The sequence below is a fragment of the Rhipicephalus microplus genome, unplaced genomic scaffold (genome assembly GCF_043290135.1).
Source record: "Rhipicephalus microplus isolate Deutch F79 unplaced genomic scaffold, USDA_Rmic scaffold_18, whole genome shotgun sequence".
NCBI lineage: Eukaryota > Metazoa > Arthropoda > Arachnida > Ixodida > Ixodidae > Rhipicephalus > Rhipicephalus microplus.
Genome location: NW_027464591.1, coordinates 2,791,822 through 2,816,039, shown reverse-complemented (window position 1 = coordinate 2,816,039; position 24,218 = coordinate 2,791,822). Strand labels below are relative to the sequence as shown.

The window sequence follows — 24,218 nt, the reverse complement described above, 5'->3', positions numbered from 1 at the left end:
AGGAAAAGGAAACAAACAAGAAATAGAAAGAAAACAATAACCGTTGGTAGAAAAATAGACATTGATGCAAATAAATACTAAAAATGGCAAAACTTGAAAATAAAAAAAAAGTTACAAACAGAGGTAGAAAGACAGAAACAATGAGAAGTAACGATGGCTGGCCCACTCCGCACTTTTTGAGGCTTGGCTTCACTAGTGAGATATTGCATCAACTTTTGTTGGGTACGTTTGGGCTTAGAACTCGAATGTTGGCACACATTTTCTGCCTCCTCACAATTGTGCATCGACTGCCAAACTGAGTAACAAACCTGTATGTTTGCAGGCGTTCCAGATGTTGAATAAGGGCTTCAGCTTGGCCGGTCTACCACCTGCGGTAAATGGAAGGGTGAAGTGCGCGTACGCGTCAGAGGCGTGCCTCCAAGAGACTTACAAAGGTTGTCGCTGATAAACTGCGCAAATGACGCGTCCACATACGGACGCACTAAAGTTGAGAGTGAGAATCATGAGAAGGGATGGAAATTTATTGGGCTGCCATGTATAGAAAAATGTGCCTTGTTTCATTTGCCATTGTTGAGAATGCGTCCACGTCAGTTATCTAATGAGCATCGAACACCTAGTTCATGAACTAAAGATGATACCGCCTAAAGTAGCACGTTTACGGCATTACCGTCGAGCACCGTCCTGGCCATTTCTTCAACGAATCCCGTAACGGCGTCGTCGGCGTTGTCGTACTGCTGGAGGTCGCTGGAGGTGGCGTGCCAGTCAGCGCAGGTGAACTCGTAGAAGTTGTCGCAGGGGTCTCGGGGGCTGTTGAATATGGCGGACAGGTAGCTGGCTGCACGGAGCAAGCGATAAACACAAGTGGTGGCTTTGATGCACTACGAATGCTTAGTTCCTAAGAAGGAACACGTACACATCGCTCTCACCCGGCTTTAATGATATTTAAAAAATACTTGAAATTAATTTTTCGAAATCTAGTGATAATGAGTGATAGCTATGTTCGGCTTGGTGGTCAGAGTAGCTTCAAACTTGACACGCTTCTGGCTTGCCAAGCTTCTTTTTTTTTAGTGCTATTCTTGCCTTCCTTCTTGGTGGTCTTTGAGCAGGCAACTTTGCCCCCTAGATTTTGTGGTCTTCCGTCTAGCTATATCCACCACACCCCTGGATTCCGCCTCTCTCTAGCTGAAGCGCTCGCACAGGTGGTCCAGCCGTCCGCTGTCCACGGCAAGACTTGAGCAGTTGGCGACCAGACGCTGAAGAAACATCCTATAAACTTTTGCTTAGTCAGGCGGTAACAAAGCGGTATAGTGTAGTAGAACTGCAGCAGCGGCGAGGCTCATAGCGAGCGCAGCTGCCAAACTTCTCCGCAGCTGTTCACGTGGCGTGAAGTCTCGCCTGCCACCCCTTCACTCCCGTCGCTCGCGCTCACGTGGCACAAGGTCTTGCGACGCGACGTATGACGCAGCGTAGTGGAACGTTTGCTCTGAAAATTATCAGAGTGCTGATACGGCTATGTAGCTATAGCCACAAACAATGGTGATATGAATAAACGTAGCTCTTCGCACAGGAAGTCAAGTTTTATAATATATGTGCTCTTGTACACGTAAGAAAAGGCATTGTTCACGCCCGTGGAATGCCATTGAAAAAAAAAGCGCTTGAAAGACCCTTATGGAAACGCCATACATGGCCCATATATAAGTTATATCTGGCCATATATAAGCATATACGGCAGCATATGTGGCCACATATAGGCATATATGGCAGCATATGTGGCCACATATAAGCATATATGGCAGCATATGTGGCCAGATATAAGCATATATGGATGTATATCTGGCAGAGTCGGTTCATGTATGGGGTTATATACGGCCATATATGACGCGGTTGGCCCAGATAAGGAGTCAAATCCGGCCAAATAAGGCACGGCCACACCATATATAACATATCAAGTGGGTCCTTATATGTGGAAGTGCTCTCTTATTTGGGATGAACCACGTATATATTTAGCACCGTGATCACACTTTTATGCGAATTGTAATATATAACAATTTGTACACAAAGCTGACCTGCTTATTTTTCATAACAATAGGAGTATTAAATATATATGTTGTTTCTGCCATGCAAAAAAAAACGAAATTTCAGGTCAGCTTTGTGTTCGTGATAGTTGCAACTCAGTTGAATGCATATATGCATGCATTCGTGTAATTTAACTCGTACATTTTTCATGGCATTTAGGTTTGAAACAATAAGTTGCAATTAATACGACGTAAATAATGTATACAAGAGCAGACATGTTTTACGAGGAAGGAATCGTGTCAAGTCACAAAACGTATTGAAGCTTCCGAACCTCGCTATTATTATAGAGCAATCCTATATAGTATTATGTAAAGACAAAATGCATGCAAGTTATATTGTTCACATTAATGCATTGTTTAAAGTGGCAGCAAGAAATAGTAATTTCAATGCACTTTTAGCTTCCACATCGGTGGACAAAATTTCTGATTATTTGAAAGTTTTGATGGCTATATGCTCCCTTCATATAACAAGATTTCTATTAATCCTGTTGACCCCTCATCTGCGATTGCTTTCAGCAGCCATTTACTATTATTGCATGCGCAGTTCAATGTTTAAGGGAGTATTTTGAAAAACAAAAAGAACTTACGTGAATGCAACTTGCAGGCACCATTATGATTACAATCAAGATGGAAGTTGTACTAATTTATTGCAAAATACATCTTGCGTTTCTTTTGGCTACGTATAATGTTCCTCGCTGTGCCTATAGTAAATTTATCAAAAATTTTATGATTGCACAAGTGAACAAATAATTTATTGTAATGTTTTCAAGCGTCAAATAAATCTCACGTCATAGACATGTACGTTAAGAAAGGTGCAACTGACTCACACGTGATACATATTTAATGGACCATGTAATGAAATGCTGAAGCTTTATAGCAACATTTAACGTAGGCTGCCGAATTCACATAACTTCTATTTTGTGTTGGTGTGTCATTACTTGGTCGAGGTCACTAAAGCGCACGTGCCATCATCATGATTAGCCTAAACATTGCATTGTGAATACAATTAGTATGACACATTTTTTTGCGGGCTGGCGTGATACCTAAGCCAAACTCTACATTATGTAAACAGCCCTTTGCTGTGCAGGCGCGTAACGATTCAAACTGCTTGCGAACATATCCTTTCAACACCAACACAGTAGTGCACTTACTTATAAGGTATGTATGACGGTACATACTCGCCAAACTGCGCAAGTGCACACTCGCGTATAGAGATTCATGGGCACCAGGACACTGGCATTTCATTCAGTGTGGCTAGATATTTTCGGCCATGTCAGAATGATATGAGTGTATTATTATTATTATTATTATTATTATTATTATTAATATTATTATTATTATTAATGTTGTTGTTGTATTTCGCAAAACGTTCAACAGCAAATCCATATGCTGTCATACTGTGTCGTTATGTAAGTTTTATGAGATCAGTTATCTTGGTGTTCTTTTTGATAGCATGCTGAATTTTTTCTACTTGCATTAAATGTGCTGCCATGCGAGGCCTTCATTCTCTTCCTGTTGGCTCAACATCTCGCGAGAATCCGGTTCTCCTACAGCCTTCTACAAGTTGTACACCGCGATATGTCGTCGTCAACTTGAGTACATATGCATATTTGATTTGGAATGGCCCTGCTAAATCCAGCAGTAGCGCCACTGAGTCAGTCCAGAAAAATTTCATAAGCATTTACCCCCATCGTTTCACTATAATCCTTTCAACACTGCTGGATTATTATATTTGCCACCAGTTAATGACCGGCAAAATCGCGCTGAGCTGTTATTTATTTACAAGCTAGTTCAGGGTGAGATATTCTGCCCTTCTCGGTTGTAATAATTTTCAAACTTTGCGTAAGTTATCGAGAGAGAATCGACCGTTGCATGTACCTACCAGCTTCTTTCAACACTCTATCCTTTACAGAATACCGAGTCTCTCTAACGTCAACTTTCTTGATTCGTTATGTTTTTCATAGTCTACAGTCATTTTGTTTTGTCAGTGAGGGCTGCCCTGTCCTAACGTAGATTTGCATATGCACAGATTCTTTCCTTTTCCGTCTTTCAGGAAGCCTTCGGCACGGTTGTGTATATTCCACATTATTTTTCAGCCCCATTACATGAATATCTACTCTTTTGTTTGTTGTCCCATTGTGCATTGATTTTTTTCGACAGCTCGTTTTTGCTCTCTTCATTGATTTGCTTTTCTGTGGACAGTCTGTAATGTGTTGTTTATTATTGTTTTATTTTCGCGCACGCCAGCGTGAAAAACCCTGTGGTTGTTCTTGGATACGTTAAAAATGATTGATTGATTATTGGTTGATTGAATAATATTATTATCAATATAAGTCCTTGCGAAATAAGATGAAAATTTGGTTGAAACGCGTCTTCGTAGCCAGCGTACACGAAGCAGTGATTTCAGCTCCACGGAATGCCTGTCTCAAAGGTCCTCCACGTGCAGCTTTTTCGGCTCACGGGAGCAAGTTGAAATCCATTGTTCGAAAAAACTCGCCTGACTGCATTGGTTGCAAGGGGTGCGCACAGTAAAAAAAATACAAAAAAGGGCGCCCATCGGATGGGTGGACAATTCGGAGAACGTAGTTCTAAGGAAGAAGCGCACGTGCGCCCTGCTGCCCTGCCGTGGCTTACACCAGTCTGTCCACACAGCAGGAAAGAGAGTGCCGCGGCCCATTTCAAGTAACGACGAAGAAAATAGTTTGCACAAACATTCAGTCGTATGGTAATAACATTGCGTCAATAATTGTTAAAAAATGAAACGTCGTTCGCCAATAAGCTCAGGAAAATTTAGTTCTAGTGAAAAGTGCGTAAACTATTGATCTCAAGGAGTAATGTAATGTTCATTGTGATGTGCATGGCATGCACTGTATCCATCCGCGCCATTGTTGCTTTTTTGCTCACCGGAGTCATGGGTGCCGTGCTGATCAAGTTTGTTAATTTTCATTCCTTCTGCTCTATATTTCGTGTTCAACTACTGCTCCAATTTACACAAGATAATCGCGCAGCTCTCAGGAATCTACTTCGCTGTACGTGGCGAAATTGTGGACGGACGTGGAAGTGTTTTTGTGTGCGTGTGCGTCTGTACGCTGCTGGATTGGCGATCGTCAACTTTTCGTGCGAGAAAAAAATGGATACCTATGCCTGCGGGCAAGCGTTCTTTCGAAACTTCTTCCTAAAGCAGTACGAATGGACGTGGTGGCTTTAAGGTATGAATAGGTTATCAGGATTAACAGGCTCCTTGAAAGACAAGTCTCGGTTAAATGTTAAGGTAAGTTCATCATTTTCATTACCTTCGCACGTCGTTCATAAATATTATGATAAATCGAAAACATACCACATTGCATGCTTGCTGAGTAAATAACTTTATGCTAATCGTGGTTACGTCATTAGGCTGTTTTGTTTAAGCGATACGACAACACTTTCTTTTTTTTTCACTTGATCCAGACAGTGCTCTATTTAATCAAAAAATCTACGCCAGGAAATTGTTGGTTTCGTGCCATTGTGCTTTTCATAAATATATTGATGTAAATATACTTGTGTTGTATTTTTCTCATTTTAACGCTTGAGGAAAAACCAAGGATAAATTACAACTTGCGCAATTACAAATAAAAAAGAGTTGCATATCTCCAACTCCAAGGGTGTCATGAGATTTATGAGCCCACGTTTGAATTTGTCTTGCGTTTGAATTTATCTTTCTTCGTCTACGTTCCACTTGTTTTTATATTTACGTGTGTTTTGATAAGGACACGCAGTTAAAATTTTGTTGCTAGTTTGATTCTTCAAAACAGGGTGCTATGTCACGGATCCAAATGGAAAAACTTAAGAATAGCCCGTAAATTTGTTTCCGCCATCTACAATAAGGGTGATATAAGTGTAAATGTGACTGGAATGCGTACATCACAGGCGACATTATCGTTACTGATGTCGCAAAATCGCGTGGTTATCTTGAGGAACTGCGCATACCCGCATCTATAGTTACACAAAATAATGCGATGTCACGTTTTAATCCGTGAGAACTGTAGATAGTTTTACGCAAGCCGACAAATAAACTGGTATAATGCATTAGGGCTTGCTACTGTGTGAAAAAATTGGGGGACCGTTAAGCTCCGTTTTTCACAGTTGAACGTGATAGCAGTATCGATCCTGTTTCTTGTGCGTAATTCAATCACTTACTGTGTACTCTTTATTGCATGATGCTACTTGAACAAATTTAATTGTGGAATAGTACTGTGTAATTGAGAAGGTTGAAAGTGTTTCAATGAAGGTTTCGCACATGGCTGCATTTTGTGTAAAAAAGGGGTAACATAGTTTAAAGAACAAGAAATATTATGTAATTACCGAGTTGCACGAAAAAATTGAAATACAAAAGGAAGACACCTAGACGCAGCACACACTGACAACTGAAACATTGTTGGAGAAAACAGACATACGTATATATGCGGTTACGAGAACACGTGCGGTGAAAGAAAAGGATTAGATGAGCAGACAGATTGTATAAATGATGCGCTTCCAGGAAAGCTATCTCAGTAGCAAGCAACATAAGTGAGAGTTACGTGACACATGAATCCCCAGCTTTGTTTATGAAATACGCCTCTCCGATTTCCCGCGCTATACCGTGTCACTGAATCTAGCTTTAACTACCGTATTCCAAACAAGGGCGCGCAGCCACACTCTCTACAATATGATGATTGGTTAGAGAATGGTTGTTAATTCCTTTAGAGAAGCTTTGTGATCTACAATTATATAAATAAATTCTAAATAATACTTCCCACACGACAGCGCAGTGCCATCCACCACACGATGTCTACACTGTGAAAGAAAATGATCAGATGTCTGCTCATCTAGTCATTTTTTTCCACCTCACGTGTTGTCGTAACCACATACATATGTCTGTTTTCTCCAATAAAGTTTCAGTTGTTAGTGTGCGCTGTGTCCAGGTGTCTTCCTTTCGCACTTCAAATTTTTTCGCGCAACTAAGTTAAGATGAAGTACCAACTCGCCCAGCAGAACGTGCTTCTCAATATAATGTGTGTAAAATGTTTTAGAACTTTATGCACCCACTACGCAGTCGTGAGGGAATACGTGCAGTAACAAGTGTACCTTTTGTAATGGTTGGCTGTCTTTAGACCGCAAAGTCACGTTGGTAATAACGTGTTGTGATGCTTGATGACAATGCACACTTGTATTATGCAATATAGCTGCGATAATAAATGTTGTGTTGTGAAACCTGTATGCAGGATACATGTATTTGTTAAGCATGACAGTTATTTTCCTTGCATTTACAACAAGAGGAAGTTATTCATGCTTTATTTCCAAGCAGATGCATAGCTGTGTGGTAGAGCACTTGCATGCCATGCAAATTGCCTGCATGATTTCGATCATCACTCAAACCCGAGAATTTACAATATTTGTTTTATTTGCATTCTCTCTATTTTCGATCATTGACAAGACGATTTTTCATGGAGAGCCACCGATGCCTACGCCATAATTTCTGCAGAATGAGCTCTTTACCACTGTTACGTTAATGATGCATTATTGGCAAAATGGAAAGCGTATTACGTTTACAAAGTACATTTTTAGTGTCCCGTTGGCAAGAAATATTGTTAAATGCCTCCGTTCCCACGCGCACAGAGACCTATAGACACCAGTTTTAGCAGTCGTTCTATAGGTCATTAGTCACAATACTTGTACATAACAAGCTTGCATACCAATCACTTTCGACCGAACTCCTTAAAAGTTGATTATCAACTCATTTAAGTTATTCAATGCACACGCAGTTGATACTGTCAATAGCAAGTCAATATTTCGTTTTGACTGACTATGGACGCTCCATTGACACGCGAGAAAAGTTTTAAACATAACACACTGTGAAAAATATCTTTACGAAACTCAAATTGGGTTCTTTTATGCAATTTATTTTTGTCAAGTCGGAATCGATAAAGCGGAATATTTACTTGCACTGTACTATTTCTCAGACCGTGTTGACCATAGGTTCAAGATAAGAATAATCGCATGCAAGACTGACTTTCAAAATGATTTTTACAAAAACAATTACAAGATGAAACCAGCTGCCTTCTAGCATTGCCTCTACACTCCCAAATATTTGTTTTATTTCATGTTAGACTTGTTCCGATTTATATGTTAGAACATGTTCCGATTTATATATGAATTTCTCTTGCAGATTGTGATTCAGGTGACTTTGATTATTTGTTTGGCTGACTATGTATTTTTTGTATTCTACTTTTCGTAAATGCTCCCCCAATGTAATGCCAATTGGTGCTGTGGGTAATGAAATAAATAGATAAATAAAAAAGTGTCGATAAGTAAGCAATAAATTTAAGCACAAAGAATGTATCTCTTCAGGAAAAGTAGACTAACAGTGACATGTGCCCACCACAAACTTTAAATATGATGCCAAGTTACATTCTAGCAAATAGTCGTTGAGAATAACTTGAGATATAATGAGGATAACTTAATTGGGTATGTACTGCCTTCATTTTGGAGATGATAGTGACTGCATGCAGACCTTTCAACAAACAGGTATATTTCTAGCTGAAGAATGATTTGAGCAGCTATATTTTTTGCCGGTGACACAGGCTGAACTAATATAGATGAATCATTTGAATGGCTTTATATAAAAGTATCCATATAAGGCCATATATGAAAGCATCCATATAAGACCTTATATGGATGCTTCTATATATAGCCATATATGGCCATATACAGCAACACCCATATATGGGGATATAAGTCCCATATATGGCTATATCAGGATTTGGACATATCAGGTTATATACGGCCCATATATGGGGATTCCATATATGGGCCAGATATGCCCAATTCCAGATGTAGCCATATATGGGGATTTTTTTATAAGTCCATATATAGGATTTTTGTAAGGGGAGACAGTCCAGCGCCCTTGCATTCAGTGAGACCTGTATATAAGCGGATTAAATTTGTGTCTCATGTCAATTGAGATGTGCGATTCGGTTCGTAATGATCAGAAAAATTTGCTTCAGAATTTGTCCAGAACTACTTAACGCTGGTTCATTACGGTAAACAATAGTTTTACGAGCGTAAATATAGAAATATGCAAGTTCTGAGTGTTCTAGATGATTCGGCTAGAAAAAAAAAAACATTTGTTAGAATGTTGTCTATTGAAGTAAAGTTTCTTCATTTATCAAGTCGACTTCAACAGAAATGTTCTTATTTGCATACCCAATCTGGAAGTGCATAGTGTTTACTTCGACATCCAAAATTTTCAAAGAGTACGCTCATTCCATTCAGTTAGAAAATTTCATGATTAAACCTCGGGAAAACGACGACCACAGCAACAGCGACAACAACAATATCAATGATATCAATGATGAAGAACTATGAAATGCCACTCGATAGTAAGTTATAATACGCATTACACAGAAAACACTGCCACCTTCATCAAATATAGCATTATAGACCATCGAATTGTTTTCTAAAAGTGAAAATGGGTTGCAAGGTAATTTAAAAGATAGTTTACCGACTGCGCTGAATAAAATGATGTTATTTCATTAGCTGATAATTACGTTGAAGTTCATGGTCTCTGCAAACGAAAAAAACAACATTTGAAGAGCTCACTATTTTTCTATAGACACAGATCTTTGTGAAAACCAACAGACAATAAAGCCAAGGAAGGAGGTGTTATTTGCACTCATTTAGCTGGATTATATTTGGTATGATGCAAATGTAAAGGAATCGAAGTGGGCGAAAATCGAACATGTCGTAAGTATGTGCTAAGTACGAGGTCGAGATAAAACAAATTCGCTTTCTGCCACAGATAATTTTCAGGGGGGCAAAAAGTACTAATTACTGCTCCTTCTCAGATCCATGCAAAATTGTTGCGACACAGGTGCAATCAAAACACAGTTTGGAAATGCGTACACATACAATATAATACCAGTAAAAATTGTGACTGTATGACAAACAGCTTTAGCACAACAGTGTGTACTATATAATGCACACTGGGCCTCAAAGAGTAAGAAACAAACAATGCTCACCTTGAAGCAAGATTTATCCTTTGCTCTGAAAAGCACTTTTACCTGTTGTGAAAATTTTCAGCAGTATCAGGCAGATGTTATGCAAAGGAAGATGCCGCACGTGGTGCAGCGGGACTTTGTTTGTAGAGGACATCGTATGATGATGTTTGATGTTTTATGGCGCAAGGGCCGATTCACGACCAAAGAGCGCCAGTTCATCTTACTAAAAATATGGAAAATGATTGTGATAAGCGGCTGTATAAGGGCCATAAAATTCCTCGCAGTAAGGCGGGTAAAAACATACAAGTAATAAAATCATGACCATGCCGTGAAAGGTGTGTGTGATGTGAACAGATGAAAAAAGTTGGTGATAATAAAAGACGATGGTGGATATGTATGGCATTAGCACAAGTGCCTCACTCGTTCAAACCCTTGCGTCCAAGGGCCGTGAGGCATGTGCTTTCTTGTGTAGCCACCGCAGGAAAAACCTCTCTGGAGAGGTCATGCTACGGTATGCCCGGGTATATGACATGAAAGCTGTGAATTTCTTTTAAAAACGCTAACAATGAATTATGACTAAAAAGTGGTTCCCTACCGACAAACATTTCAGGGTGTAAAGGTATATGTTGTTGGTAGAGTATTGGAAAATGTTGTTTTCTTAGAGTTTCTAAGTGTTTACACTGAATTAACATGTGAAGGACGGTTAAGGATTCACCACATCTGTCACATAATGGTGGATCGCCACCAGACAACAGATATGTGTGTGTCGTGTATGTGTGTCCTATCCTGAGTCTCGTTAGTGTTACCTCTGTATGACGCGATTTCGATACAGGCAGCCAACGACCAAGGTGTGGCTTAATAACGTGTAGTTTGTTTTGTGTGTGTGTATCCCACTTGCTCTGCCAGTAGTCCCGGAGGTTTCGTTTGAGAGACGGCTTAAGATCAAGGGCCGGGATTGATATGGATGTAATGGCGGTGCTCTCATGGACGGATGCAGCGAGCTGATCCGCCCTCACGTTGCCTTGAATCTCACGGTGCCCTGGCACCCAGCACACTACAACATGTTGTTTGAGTGTGTAGAGTGTGCATAAAATAGAGTAAAGTGAGACAAGGACTGGGTTTTTGTGTTTTTTAAGAGTGTGCAGAGCCGTTACTACACTGAGGGAGTCTGTATAAATTACTGCTTTTTGTATTTGTAATTGTTTTATGTGTTTAGCTGCCACAAGTATCGCGTAAGTTTCCGCTGTGAAGATACTTGTGCGTGGATGTAGAGGGCCAGCATCCGAAAAGGATGGGCCGACAGCAGCGTAGGACACAGAGGAGTTAGTCTTGGAGGCATCTGTGAAGAACTCAGGACGTGTGTATTTGTGTTGAAGTTCCAAAAAGTATGTTCGGATATGGGCAGTAGGTGCATGTTTTGTAACTTCTAGGAAAGACACATCGCAGTCTATAGTCTGCCATTGCCACGGTGGTGGGTATGCTACAGGAGCCATTAAACTGTGTTCAAGTGACACTGCAGTTTCTTGAGCTAGACACTTCAGACGAACTGAGAAGGGCTGCCTCATCGAAGGCCTGTTTTGAAACAGAGTTGAGCTCGACAAATCATTATTTGTAGAGTATGAGGGGTGCTCCTTGTCTGCTTTCACCTTAAAGAAGTAAACAAAGGACATGTAGGTTCTTTGCAGATGAAGCGACCACTCATTTGACTCAACGTAAAGGCTTTCTACGGGGCTGGTGCGAAAAGCACCCGTAGAAAGGCGGATGCCCAAATGGTGCACGGGGTCCAGCATCTTTAAAGCACTTTGAGTTGCAGACTGATAGACAACGGCCCCATAATCTAAGCGGGTGCGAATGAGGCTTCGATTTAGATTTATGAGGCATTGCCTATCACTACCCCAAGTAGTACGTGACAGCACTTTTATAACAATTATGGGTTTTAAACATTTTATTTTTAAATTCTTGATGTGCGGAACGAAGGTCAGCTTGTTGTCCAAGATTAAGCCTAAGAATTTATGTTCGACTTTGACGGACAGACGTTGGCCGTTCAGTCGAATGTCAGGTTCAGAGTGCATGCCTCTCTTTCGAGAGAACAAGACACACGTGCTTTTTTGTGGGTTAAGTCGAAATCCGTTTTCATCTGCCCATTTGGAGACCTTGTTTAAGCCCAGCTGAACCTGCCGCTCACACAAGGCCAAGTTGCATGACTTGATGAAGCCAAGCTGAACGTCGTCGACATATGTACAATAGAACATATTGCGGGGAATGGACAAGTGCAAAGAATTCCTTTTAATAATAAAAAGTGTGCAACTAAGCACACCACCTTGTGGCACGCCTGTTTCCTGGACAAATGTTTGGGAGAGCACACTGCCCAGACGGACACGGAATGTCCGGTTTGACAGGTAACTTTCGATTATATGAAACATTCTTCCGCGCACACCAAGGATGGACAGGTCTCTTAGAATTCCGTAACGCCATGTAGTATCATAAGCCTTTTCGATATCGAGGAACATAGAGAGGAAATATTGTTTATGGACGAACGCGTCTCTGATCTGTGCCTCGATACGAATAAGGTGGTCTGTGGTGGATCTACTTTCTCGAAACCCGCACTGAAATGGGTCGAGCAAATTATTTGTTTCAAGAAAATGTACAAGTCGGCAGTTTATCATTTTTTCGAAGACTTTGCACAAGCAGCTTGTAAGTGCTATAGGCCTATAACTCGAGGGTAAAGAAGGGTCCTTGCCCTCTTTCAAAATGGGAATAACAATAGCCTCTTTCCAGGAGGTAGGAATAGTGCCAGAAGACCAAATAGCATTGTACAAACAAAGTAAGGTTTTTCGGGTTTCGTTTGGTAGGTTTTTTAACATTTCATACATCACACGGCCAGAACCTGGGGCAGAAGTACTGCAGGAGTTTAGAGATGTTTGGAGCTCAGCTAGATTGAAAGCTTGGTTATATGCCTCGTATCTAGTGGATTTGTGTTCGAGTTTCTGCTTTTCTATTCTTGTTCTGCATTTTTGGAAAGTTTCAGTATAGTGGGACGAGCTGGATACCTGTTCGAAGTGTGCACCGAGGAAGTTAGCCTGATCTTCCAAGGTATCACCCTGAGTGTTTACGAGTGGAAGTGTGTATACTTGTTTTCCTGCTATCCTCCCGACCATGTTCCAGACTTTAGCCTCCTGTGTGTATGAATTTACCCCTGATAAAAACTTCTGCCAGCTTTCTCTTCTGGCCTGCTGACGCGTTCTCCTGCCTTGAGACTTTATTTTCTTGAAGGTTTCAAGATTTTCGGCTGTCGGTGAGTTCCGAAGCAGCCTCCAAGCTCTGTTTTGCTGTTTGCGCGCGTTTCGGCATTCAGAATTCCACCATGGCACACATCGTTTTCCAAGGTGTCCATTTGTTTGTGGGATGCATTTTGTTACAGCATCAATCAAAAACGTTGTGAAGTAGTTCACAGCAACATCAATGTTCAAAGTACAGATGTCATTCCAACCTAGACAAGCGATAGTATGAAACTGTTCTCAGTCGGCTCTGTTTATGAGCCACTTGGGAACACGTGGTGGACACTCAGTTACTGTCGTTGTGCTCAAAACTACGGGGAAGTGGTCACTTCCGTACAGATTAATGACGACTTTCCACTGGAGTAGAGGCACAAAAGATGGAGATACTATGCTCAGGTCTATGGAGGAGTAGGTGTTATTAGCGAGGTTATAATAGGTTGGTTCTTTTCGATTTAGGAGACACGCGCTCGACGAGATAAGGAACTGTTCGATCAGTCGACCTCGCGCGTCATACCGAGAGTCACCCCATAACCTGCTATGCGCATTAAAGTCTCCAAGGAGAACATAAGGCTCCGGAAGTTCATCAATTAGAGAGTGTAAATCGCGTTTTTGGAGCTGATAGCTAGAAGGAATGTAAATACTGCAGATTGTGATCAGTTTATCAAAAAGAACCGCTCGAACAGCCACTGCCTCAAGGGGTGTTTGGAGTTGTAAGTGTGTGCATGCTATTCCTTGATTCACTATGATGGCAACACCTCCGGATGATGTCATAGCATCAACACGGTCTTTTCGGAAAATAACATATTTACGAAGAAAATTTGTGTGTTTTAAATTAAGGTGTGTTTCTTGTACACACAGCACTTTTGGTGAGTGTTCATGTAAGAGTTCTTGGATGTCGTCAAGGTTTCTGAGAAGGCCCCTGACGTTCCATTGTATATTTTGAGTGTTCATGGTGAATGTGAAATAGTGCTGTGTGTACGAAAAGCGAGTGGCTGTTTAGACGGGGAGTTTGAGTTCCCTTAACAGGGCCATCACCAGGCCCTGTTATTTGCTTTTTTGTTTTCTTGGCGCACTCCAAGGAGCCACGCCGCTCTTTCGGCACCAAGGGTGCCGATGTATCCATTGCCTCCTCGGAGGCACTGGATGCCCGCACATGCGGGCTGTTAGTTTGAATTTTGGGCCTCGCCTGGTGAGGGGAGGCCTTGAGACCCGAAGACTCTGGAGTCTCCGGTCTCTGTTTGGGAGTAGGCGGTGTAGCCTGGGCTACAGCCGCCTTGGGGGCAGGTGCCACAACCGCCGGCTCGGTATGCGCGGGCCGGAGGGGTGGCGAGGGCTGGTGCGGCGGTGCCCCCTGACGCGCCGCATCAGCGTATGTAGGTCCATAGAATGGAGCGACTCTTCGCCGTGCTTCCTTAAATGTAATATTCTCCTTCACCTTCAACGTAATTATTTCTTTTTCTTTTTTCCAGTATGTGCAGGAGCGTGAATATGCGGCATGGTTTCCTTCACAGTTTACACAGTGTGGCGGTTGTTTGCAGTTCTCAGACACGTGGCCTAGGACTCCACATTGTGCACAAGTCTGGCGACCACGACAGGTTTTAGAACCATGGCCATACCTCTGGCATTGGAAGCAACGACGAGGGTTTGGTATGTACGGCCTGATAGATGTCTTTGTGTACCCTGTTTGAATAGATTCCGGTAGTTTACTGGATGCAAATGTGAGTATTAGGTGTTTCGTCGGTGTTTCCTTATGATCTCTTCTAATAATGATTCTCTGCACATTAGTGACATTTTGGCTCTTCCACCCCTCCAAAAGTTCAGTCTCAGTCAAGTCAAGTAAGTCCATGTCAGATACCACTCCGCGAGTTGTGTTCATCGATCTATGTGGTGTTATGGTTATTGGTATGCCACCGAAATCTGAAAGACGGTCTAGCTTTTCAAATTGTTCTTTGTCACGGATTTCGAGGAGAAGGTCTCCACTAGCCATTTTGGTTACCTTGTATCCTGTGCCAAGAGTTTCGGTAAGACACCTAGAAACCAGGAAAGGAGAGACGGTTCTGGCTTGCTTTTCAGTTTTTTCACAGTGGATAACATGATAGTGAAGATATGTTTTTTTGGGCTGGTTAAAAAAGTTTATATCATCGGTGCGTACCCGCTTTAAGCCGGTACGATCAGATAGTAAGGAGAATGCTCTGTGCATGCCTTTCTTATTTTTGTTCAGCAGCGTTGGCGGCCACCCACCACGGAGCCCAACGAGGGGACGCTACAGGTTTGCGGATGCTGAAACCTGCAGACGCCAGCCGTACAACGCCACTATAACCCAATGTGCCTAGACCAAGGTAGGCTATTTGCACAGGGTTAACCCTAGCCGCCAGGAAGTTTGGAAGTAAACGGAAGAGGGCAGAAGACAGGACAGATAAACAGTAAGAGATAAAGACGAAGATGTAGGGAGAGAGAGATAGGAAAAGGCGACTGCCGATTTCCCCTGGGTGGGTCAGCCCAGGGGTGCCGTCTACGTGAAGCCGGGGCCAAAGGGGTGTGTTGCCTCTTCCGGGGGGCCTTAAAGGTCCAATCACCCAGCGTCGGCTCAACCCCCAGGATCCCCTTTTCCCCGGACACGGCAAAGCCACGCACGGCTAGGCGTGGGAGGGAGTCAAAACTCCCCCGTTAGCTCGGGTCCGTGGTGTCGCTACGCACCAAACGCCTACTTGCGCAGGCGCCCCTGCGGGCTAGAGGACATCCTAAATTCTAATACACGGGCTGTCTAGATTCTAATACACGGCTAACTTGCGCAGTTTTTGGCATATTTGTTTTCAGTGGCTTCCGCGGTGGCCCACTGCCCAATTCCACACCACACCTGTCTTTCGACTCTAAGAGCTGGTCAAGGCATAGCCTTATCGTCCGACAATTCCAGCTCCGGTTTTCGTCTAAAAACACATTATTCCTCTTTTTTATTACATACTATTAGATGAAACAAATACCAAAAGCCTAACAGCAAGGAGCTTAACACAAACCACATGAGATTGTCAAACGTAAGAAGGCAAATGCACCCATCGAGACCGAGTGTATATTATAACGCACATTTGAAGGCAACATCTTCTTATAACAAAAATATTCGCTGTTAGGTTAAACAAACGAGCAGAAGTTATTCCTAAACTCTTCCTAGGTAGACTGAAACAACAATAAAGAATATATAACTGGTAGATAATTGAGGGATTTGGGACCTACCGCAACACTGTTACTAGAACGTGGAAGCCAAAAACTATATGTTGGAAAGCAGGAAAGCATCGTTTCCACTGCAGAGTTCTTTTTGTATTGCTGATCAGAGGACACCACATATTAGAGAATGCAATTGCCCCGAGAATGGTGGCTCTAATAGCACCAAGAGTTTCAACTGTAAAAAAGTAATGTGAGTTTTAGTGCACGTGGGGTCTGAAGAGGATATTTGTTCTGAATGGTAATTGTTGGACTACATCTCATCTGCCTCTACGCTTCTTTCTGAGCGCTTAAACGTATAAATTTCGGCAGTTTGAGACTTGTATATTTTTGCGTATCCTTGGCAGCACAATATTGTGAATGAAATTCGGCTAGAATTAGTGCCTTTAAACAGGCAAGAATTCCATTAAGGTCAGCGTTTTAAAGCTGGTGTACAATTCAATATTGGGAAACAGAAATGAACAGTTTTTCTTCCCCGTGCCTTTATCAATCCTCGCTATCACCAATGAACCAGTGACGGACGCATGGAGGTGTTGCAGGGACCACGCATGACAGGGTGTACTCAATCCTAATCAAGAAGATAGTTTTGTTGCTGTGGTCAAGCCTATATCAATAAGATGGGATATTGCCTCAGCAACTAGGAACACGAATGTAGAAGAAATATTAGAAATTGTTCTTGTAGCCATGTGGCTTCGCGTTTGTAATTGTTATCGATTGGTTCTCCAAGCGAGTTCATTAAAAATCTAGGTATATAAAGTGGTTGAGTTATCGAAGACTCTCGCCTTGTGAAACAATAAGAGTTGATCAGAACGATTGCATTGTCTTTTCTAGAGTGTGTTGATGGTTGTAGATGACTGAATTTATGGTCGAAGTTATTTGCACCATTCACAATACCGGGAATCAACAAAATAATGTGACAAATATTTTGAAGTACGTGACGGACGTGGGGCTAGCTGTAGAATTCTCCGCAGAAACATTTCATTCGATCTTTTATTTGACTTGCTTAGAGGTACCAATGTGTTACTGTGTAGCGATGCAAACATTTTTCTATACACAGTGAAAAAAATTTAAAGCGTCTCATTTTTTTGGCTTGCCTTCCGCTGCGCAGAACGTGGTGTTGCACAGTATATCTCCGTGTTGACGAGTGCCTGACGAAAAAAAGGAAGAAGAAAATAAAATACAGGATAGAGAAAATTTCCTCGTCAGCCTCATGATGTTTTTTTATGAAAAGCTGTTTTAAAGTGCCAGGCAGCGCCCGCTTTTTGCCACGCCAGTACATTGAAAACAATGTGTTCGTTCAAAACTGCTGCTTTCAAAAGGATTGTGCTAGCATAGTTATCATAAGCGAGGTGAATAGAAGTCGAAGTTTCCTTATTTGAATATTCTACATGAAGAACAGCGTCGAGAATCAGCTGACGTAGGTACCGCCATACCAGAAGCCCTCGTATATTGTCTGTTAAAGCGCAAACGTTGTCAAAACGTAGCCAGCTATTTTTATTTAGAAAAAAAATATGGTGTCCTGGGTTATATTATTTCTCATATACAATTAAAAATATGTAAGTACACACCATGAGTACAAATCACGTAGCGACTAAGTGGTGCAGCAATTTCATCGCGGCGTCGCCACCTGCTTGTCATTTTTTGTTATGTTCACCGTCGCCTTCGGCAACAGCGAATCCGTGTTAATACCTCTAAATTTGCTGCCTTTCCTCTTTCCGTGCGTTGATTCACAAACGTATTAACCAGTAAACGAGTGCTTATAACATTTCGTATCACTGAAGAAGCTACGACCATTGCTTAGTTTGGTTTTCGACTGCACTGCTGACGCTATCGAAGCTACAACTTATTTTATACGAAACTGACTGTTTGTCTGGCTTTCCAAGCTACTTCACGTTACATAGGATGTTACTTATAGTTAATGAAACACCAATTAGGTTCGAGTAACTGCTTTATTTTTCAGGTACTGCGCATTGATTCACAGAGCGCTTGCGTTCCTCCTGAGTGCCGCAATACGGCATCTTAGACAAGAAAGCGAACCCTGGACAACGATATCCGCGTGTTTCTGTGCCCACCTAGGCATAAACAATGTAAGAGCAAAGTGTTGACAATGGATAATAAGACCTACAGCAGGTCGAAGTCATAACTTACTGGAATGCTTTTCTTCGTCACTTTTGGTCCAAGTCGCAGTCTTTAAGAAGTAGGACAATGTAAACAAAACAAATTCGAAAAGGATTAGTGTTAACTGAATGAAAAGTTGTCGCTATGAAATAGCAATAAGCCCACGAAACGTGATACATATAACAGAAACTGACAATGAGCATGCAATATAAGACGTAGTATAAAATTTTACATAATTCCAATGGGCTACTTATTTATTTTGCTGTAATTAATTTTTAGTGGCGCACCGTAACCCAAAGACCATCAGGGCATCTGGCGTAACAGTCCTATTTCTCAACCGACACACGCGAAACTTAAAAGTAGCGCATTGGTAGCTGCGGTTGACGTATGATACTTGTATCACGTGATGGGCGTCCATCTGCCCGTGCAGTATAAGTGCACAGGTAAATGGGGCATCTCTGAAAGTGTGCGTGACTACATGTAGGAAGAATGGGATATTTTACATGACCAAGTTTGAAGGAAGATTCAATGTACAACAAACTGATGTCTCGTTAAAAAACGCCCCCTTCGATGAACAGCAAGATAGTTAAAGGATACCCCATGATTGTACGTTCAACCCCGTACGTTGGCCTGATTATTTTGACATTAGATGATAAAGAAAGCAGGATATTTCTAAACGTTGATTACTTGGTACTCGTTAAGACGCGTACGCTTCACATGTTTTTCTGTTTATATAAATATTTTTAGATATATAAAAACAAGCTTTAGGAAAAAAAGAAGGAAAAAGCAATCTCTCTCTTGTCTTTTTTCTTGCCTGTCATCTGCGTCACGATGCTCATTTATACCAAAAGATAATGAATTACCAATTAGTGCAGATTGACATCTTGATGCAATCATTCAAAGGTTCCCGGAGGCCGCACTTGATTACTTTTGTCCGGTTTCTCGTAAAAAGCGAAAGATTGTACTGAGCTGCGACATTACACAACTGCCGCACAACCCTATCGGTCAGAAAAGCGATGCGTAGTATGAAGGTTTGACAGTGCAAATTTTCGCTCGTGATGGCACAACCTCCAGCCAAACTGCACAACTTCAAATGGCAGGCACTCATTGGTTTTCTTCGTGAAATGACTATGCGTCCTAATTACCGAAATATTTGATTGATTGATATGTGGGGTTTAACGTCCCAAAACCAGCATATGATTATGAGAGACGCCGTAGTGGAGGGCTCCGGAAATTTCGACCACCTGGGGTTCTTTAACGTGCGCCCAAATCTGAGCACACGGGCCTACAACATTTCCGCCTCTATCGGAAATGCAGCCGCCGCCGCCGGGATTCGAACCCATGACCTGCGGGTCAGCAGCCGAGTACCTTAGCCACTAGACCACCGCGGCGGGGCTAATTACCGAAATACTCAAGGCAACGTTTACGAAAGCAAAATAAATACCTAAGAATGTCAAGCAGGGACTTGGGATATCGTGCAAGCATGCGCAGGCGTTATTTCCCTGTTAGAGGATAAGCAGTGATGACTATTATTATAATGATTTATGAATACTTGGTTCTCTAGGAAAAACAGGGAAATGACGGTTGATGTATAGATTCATGAATACTTGCTTCTATAGGCACAGAACAAACTTAGCCATTGGTCGCGAGAGAAAAAAGAATGTGTGGTCATTAAGCCAGACATCTCAGTCACAAAAAAAATGAGGGAAAACCTGACTGAGGTCATGGACACTTTCATGGATGAATGAATGAAAGATTTTCATGTCACAACTACCACTTTCATGCTATATCTTAGATTATGCAAACTGCCTTAGGGGTTAGGAGTGAGCGAAGCAACTTCATTGACGATCCATCATAAAGGGGGGAAGGCGTAGGGAAATTAAAGCTATAGCGTGCTTGGACGTCCCGGAGCAGCAACCTACTCGCGTCAAACCTGTGAGGATGCCACTTTTGGCCACTGGCGTTACAGAATGCTAAGCATATCCTGGACCACGTCTAATTGGCTGCCTGGTTCTCGGCTGATGGTCTTGCTGTTGACGACAGTTGGCATTGCTTCTAGGTTACCCGGCGGTGGCGCACAGTGCCATAGGAGGTGTTTATGGGTGGATCGCGCCTTCTTGCAGTGTTAGCCCATATATTTGTTGTGTATAGCTCCGAACAGACATGCTTTGCCCAGATGGGAGCTCATATGGCTTGTACTTGCAACTGCCGTAGTGTGGTTGCTTCGCTGCGTTGTAGGTCTCACTGAGGTGGTGGGTAGATGCGTCTGCTCGTTCTGTACCACTGTTGAACGTCGTCCGCCGTAGGTTACGATGGAGTACTCTTCCTCTTTGACATTCGACTGTGGTGGCTCCGAGAAATGTGTTGATGGAGATCTGCAGCCATAGTTAGTACGTGTGCTTCCGTATGTGCCTTCTCGTTGCGGTTCGTGCCCACGTCCAGCTTCCCGGCGTGATATTGCTTAGTCAAGTCATGTACTATGTGCGCAAAGTTTAGCTACGGTGCCACAGCATCGAAACCACAATACACGTTCCTCTACCCAATACAATGTCTTTAAGACACCCCTAGCAATTCGTTATGCCACAACTATCTGTTACGAGATAGAGAAACACAAATATTTACCCAATCAGAAATCGTGACATTGAAAGTCTCGGTTGGCCAGGAGACGTTGTTAGGAGTAGTAGTAATTTCATGGGACATATCAATAGGGTGGGCCGTTTTCGTCTTGTTCGTACCGGTAGACTTCATCTCCTGTATCACGGCGATGACACAATGTTGTGGTTATTCAATAGGCGTCGCGTATGAAATACAAAAAGGAAAGGACAAGCTCTCTCAGGCAAGACAGATGAGTTGTACCACATATCTCAGATGAATGTGGCATTGGCGCGCATTTTACAACGCATCAGTGGTCGCTTTAGACACAACTTACATAGTAATTATTTGCGTGAACGTGTCGAAGCACTCACGCTAATACAAAACTGAGCGCAGCGTCAAGGTGGGGCAAAAATAGTAGCTTACAAAAAGTACGTAAAAAAATCTCAGGTGATTGCCAAGGAAATGTGTGTGAGTCGGCTTCAGGCAATGAACAACTTTATTGCCGGAACAAGAACGAGTATATATACGCAACTAGTGCCACCGCCAGGCATGCGCACTAAAGGTACAAACAGTGACGTGGCGCTGATTGAGCCTTGCTACATCTTCCCTTTTTACGGGGCAGTTAACACCTGGTTAGCGCCTCTCAGGTAGAGGGTACCGACAGGGCTCGCATCGTTGCCTTGTGCTTCGCCGTAGTTCTGTAGGGGCCGATGAGGACGCCCCGTTTGGAGGGACAAGGCTCGCTTCTGGCTGGTTTGATTCTGGTTGCGGTTCTAGCAAGCGGAGATGCTCTCTTGTGCGCCGAAGTTCCCGGCCGTCTTCTGTTTTAACGATGGCCGAGCGGGTTTCCCCGAACGGTCTGATGAAGACTGCAGGCGCCCAGGTCCGCTGGTTTCTATCATATACGGTGACTTGCTGGCCTGGCTTCACAGGCGGTAGTGTTCTGCTACCGCGGTTGTAGTAGGTCCTCTGTCGTTGCCGTATTTCTTGAAGGCGGCCCTGTACCGCTTTTGGTGGGATGGTCCTCGGTTCCAAATGGCTGGTAGGCACCGGTAGCAGAGTTCTAGTCTGGCGTCTCATCAGACTCTGCACAGGGGACTGGAGCACATCATCACGTGGAGTATTGCGCCACTCAAGCAAAGCCATTTGAAACACGGGCATTTTCAATGAGCACTTTTTAAAAGCTTTTTTGCCTCCTGGACCACTCTTTCCGTCATGCCGTTTGACCGCGGGTGGTAGGGGCTTGAGGTTACGTGAGCAATGCCCAAAGTGTCCAGAAACTCCTTGAACTCATGACTGCTAAAAGGCGGGCCATTATCACTGCACAACTTGAGTGGCAAGCCATGGACGGAAAAAATTTCTGAACACCATATTTTAAGCGAGCTCGCCGTTGTCGTCCGAAACTCTCATAGTTCAAAGAAGAACGAGTAGAAGTCGACAATGGCGGCGAACTCTCGGCCTTCGAAACAGAACAAATCTATGCCGACAACTTGCCATGGTAGTGAGGGTACCTCGTTACTCAAAAGTGGCATCTTAGGGTTCTGAGGTTTATGCTTTTGACATACTTTGCAAGCTTTGCAGAACTGCTCGATGTTGCCCGCCATATTCGGCCAAAACATCACGTTCCTTGCCCTAGCCTTCATTTTTTCGACTCCCACATGCGCCGAGTGAAGAGTACTCATCATTTCTGATGTCTTCGATTGTGGCACGATTACCTTGTTACTCCGGAATACGAGGCCGTCCTGTTCGTGTATCTCGTCCCGGTACTCCCAGTACGTCCGAAGTGGCTCGGGGACGTCTTGCTTGTGAAGCGGCCATGCTGTACTTGCGTATTCGCGGAGCTTGCCCAGGGTTGAGTCCTCATTGGTGGCTTGAAGCAAGTCTTGCAGCGCGCGTGCAGAGGCTGAAATACATTGAAGAACATTGACCTGAAACTGCTCGTCTTCTGGCATGCATGCTTTGCTCGGAAACGTTGACAAAGCATCAGCTAGTAATAGTTCTTTGCCCGGTTTGTAAGTCACATGGATGAGGTAACGTTGTAGAGTAAGGCGCATGCGTTGTAACCGTAGTGGGCATTGATACAACGGCTTACTGAATATCGCTACTAAGGGACGGTGGTCACTTTCCACAGTCACTGAATGCTGTCCGAATATGTAGTCATGAAATTTAGTGCACCCATGTACAATAGCAAGTGTTTCCTTCTCTATCTGTGCGTATCTTGTCTGCGCTTCCGTAAGTGTCCGTGACGAAAATGCGACGGGCTGCGCATCCTGCATTAGGACAGCGCCCACCCCCAGCTGGCTCGCATCCATCGATAAGGTCACCGGTTTACTGGAATCAAAATACCGGAGTACTGGCGCTTGTATCAGAGCCTCACGCAGTCTAAGAAAACTTTCTTGCTGCACCTCCGTCCAGACCCATGCAGTGTCTTTCCGCAGCGAAGTACGAAGTGGCGCTGTGACCTCAGACATGTTTGGAATAAAACGCTGTACAAAGTTCATTGTGCCCAAAAAGACTTGTAGCTCCTTACAGTTCTTTGTTGTCGGCATTTCTAAAATGTCCTGTACACGTTGTGGGCCCACACGCAAGCCTTCGGCAGTGAGCCCGTGCCCAAGGTAGCGAACCTCTGCCTGCAAAAAGAAACACTTCTTTAGGTTTAGTCGAAGATTCTGTTCGCGGCAGCGTGCTAGAAGGAGCTGCAAATTGTAGTCTTGTTCTTGCTTTGTTTTGCCCCAGACTAGAATGTCATCCATTACTACCGCTACATTTGCGAGACCTTCTAGGACACGATGCATCGCTGCTTGGAATATTTCTGGTGCTGAGGCAATACCGAAGGGCATGCGGAGAAAGCGGTAGCGTCCGTACGGTGTACTCATTGTGCAAAGTTTGGAGCTATAGTCATTCAGCTTTATCTGCCAAAA

At 43.0% G+C, this 24,218-nt stretch overlaps 2 protein-coding genes across 2 annotated transcripts in view; both read right to left on the bottom strand.

The window, feature by feature from the left end:
• LOC142785167 (membrane metallo-endopeptidase-like 1) overlaps positions 1-917 on the bottom strand; it is a 38,273-nt gene extending 37,356 nt beyond the window's left edge. Inside the window, exons 1-2 of the mRNA XM_075883622.1 lie at positions 914-917; positions 668-835 (exon numbers count right to left, since the gene is read on the bottom strand). Coding sequence (XP_075739737.1) covers positions 668-835; positions 914-917 — 172 coding nt within the window. The remainder of the gene's footprint in view (positions 1-667; positions 836-913) is intronic.
• The window catches only part of LOC142785088 (uncharacterized), a 60,088-nt gene that overhangs the window by 562 nt on the left and 35,308 nt on the right, over positions 1-24,218 (bottom strand). Inside the window, exons 8-9 of the mRNA XM_075883493.1 lie at positions 668-835; positions 309-368 (exon numbers count right to left, since the gene is read on the bottom strand). The gene's annotated coding sequence lies outside the window, so the exon portion shown is untranslated. The remainder of the gene's footprint in view (positions 1-308; positions 369-667; positions 836-24,218) is intronic.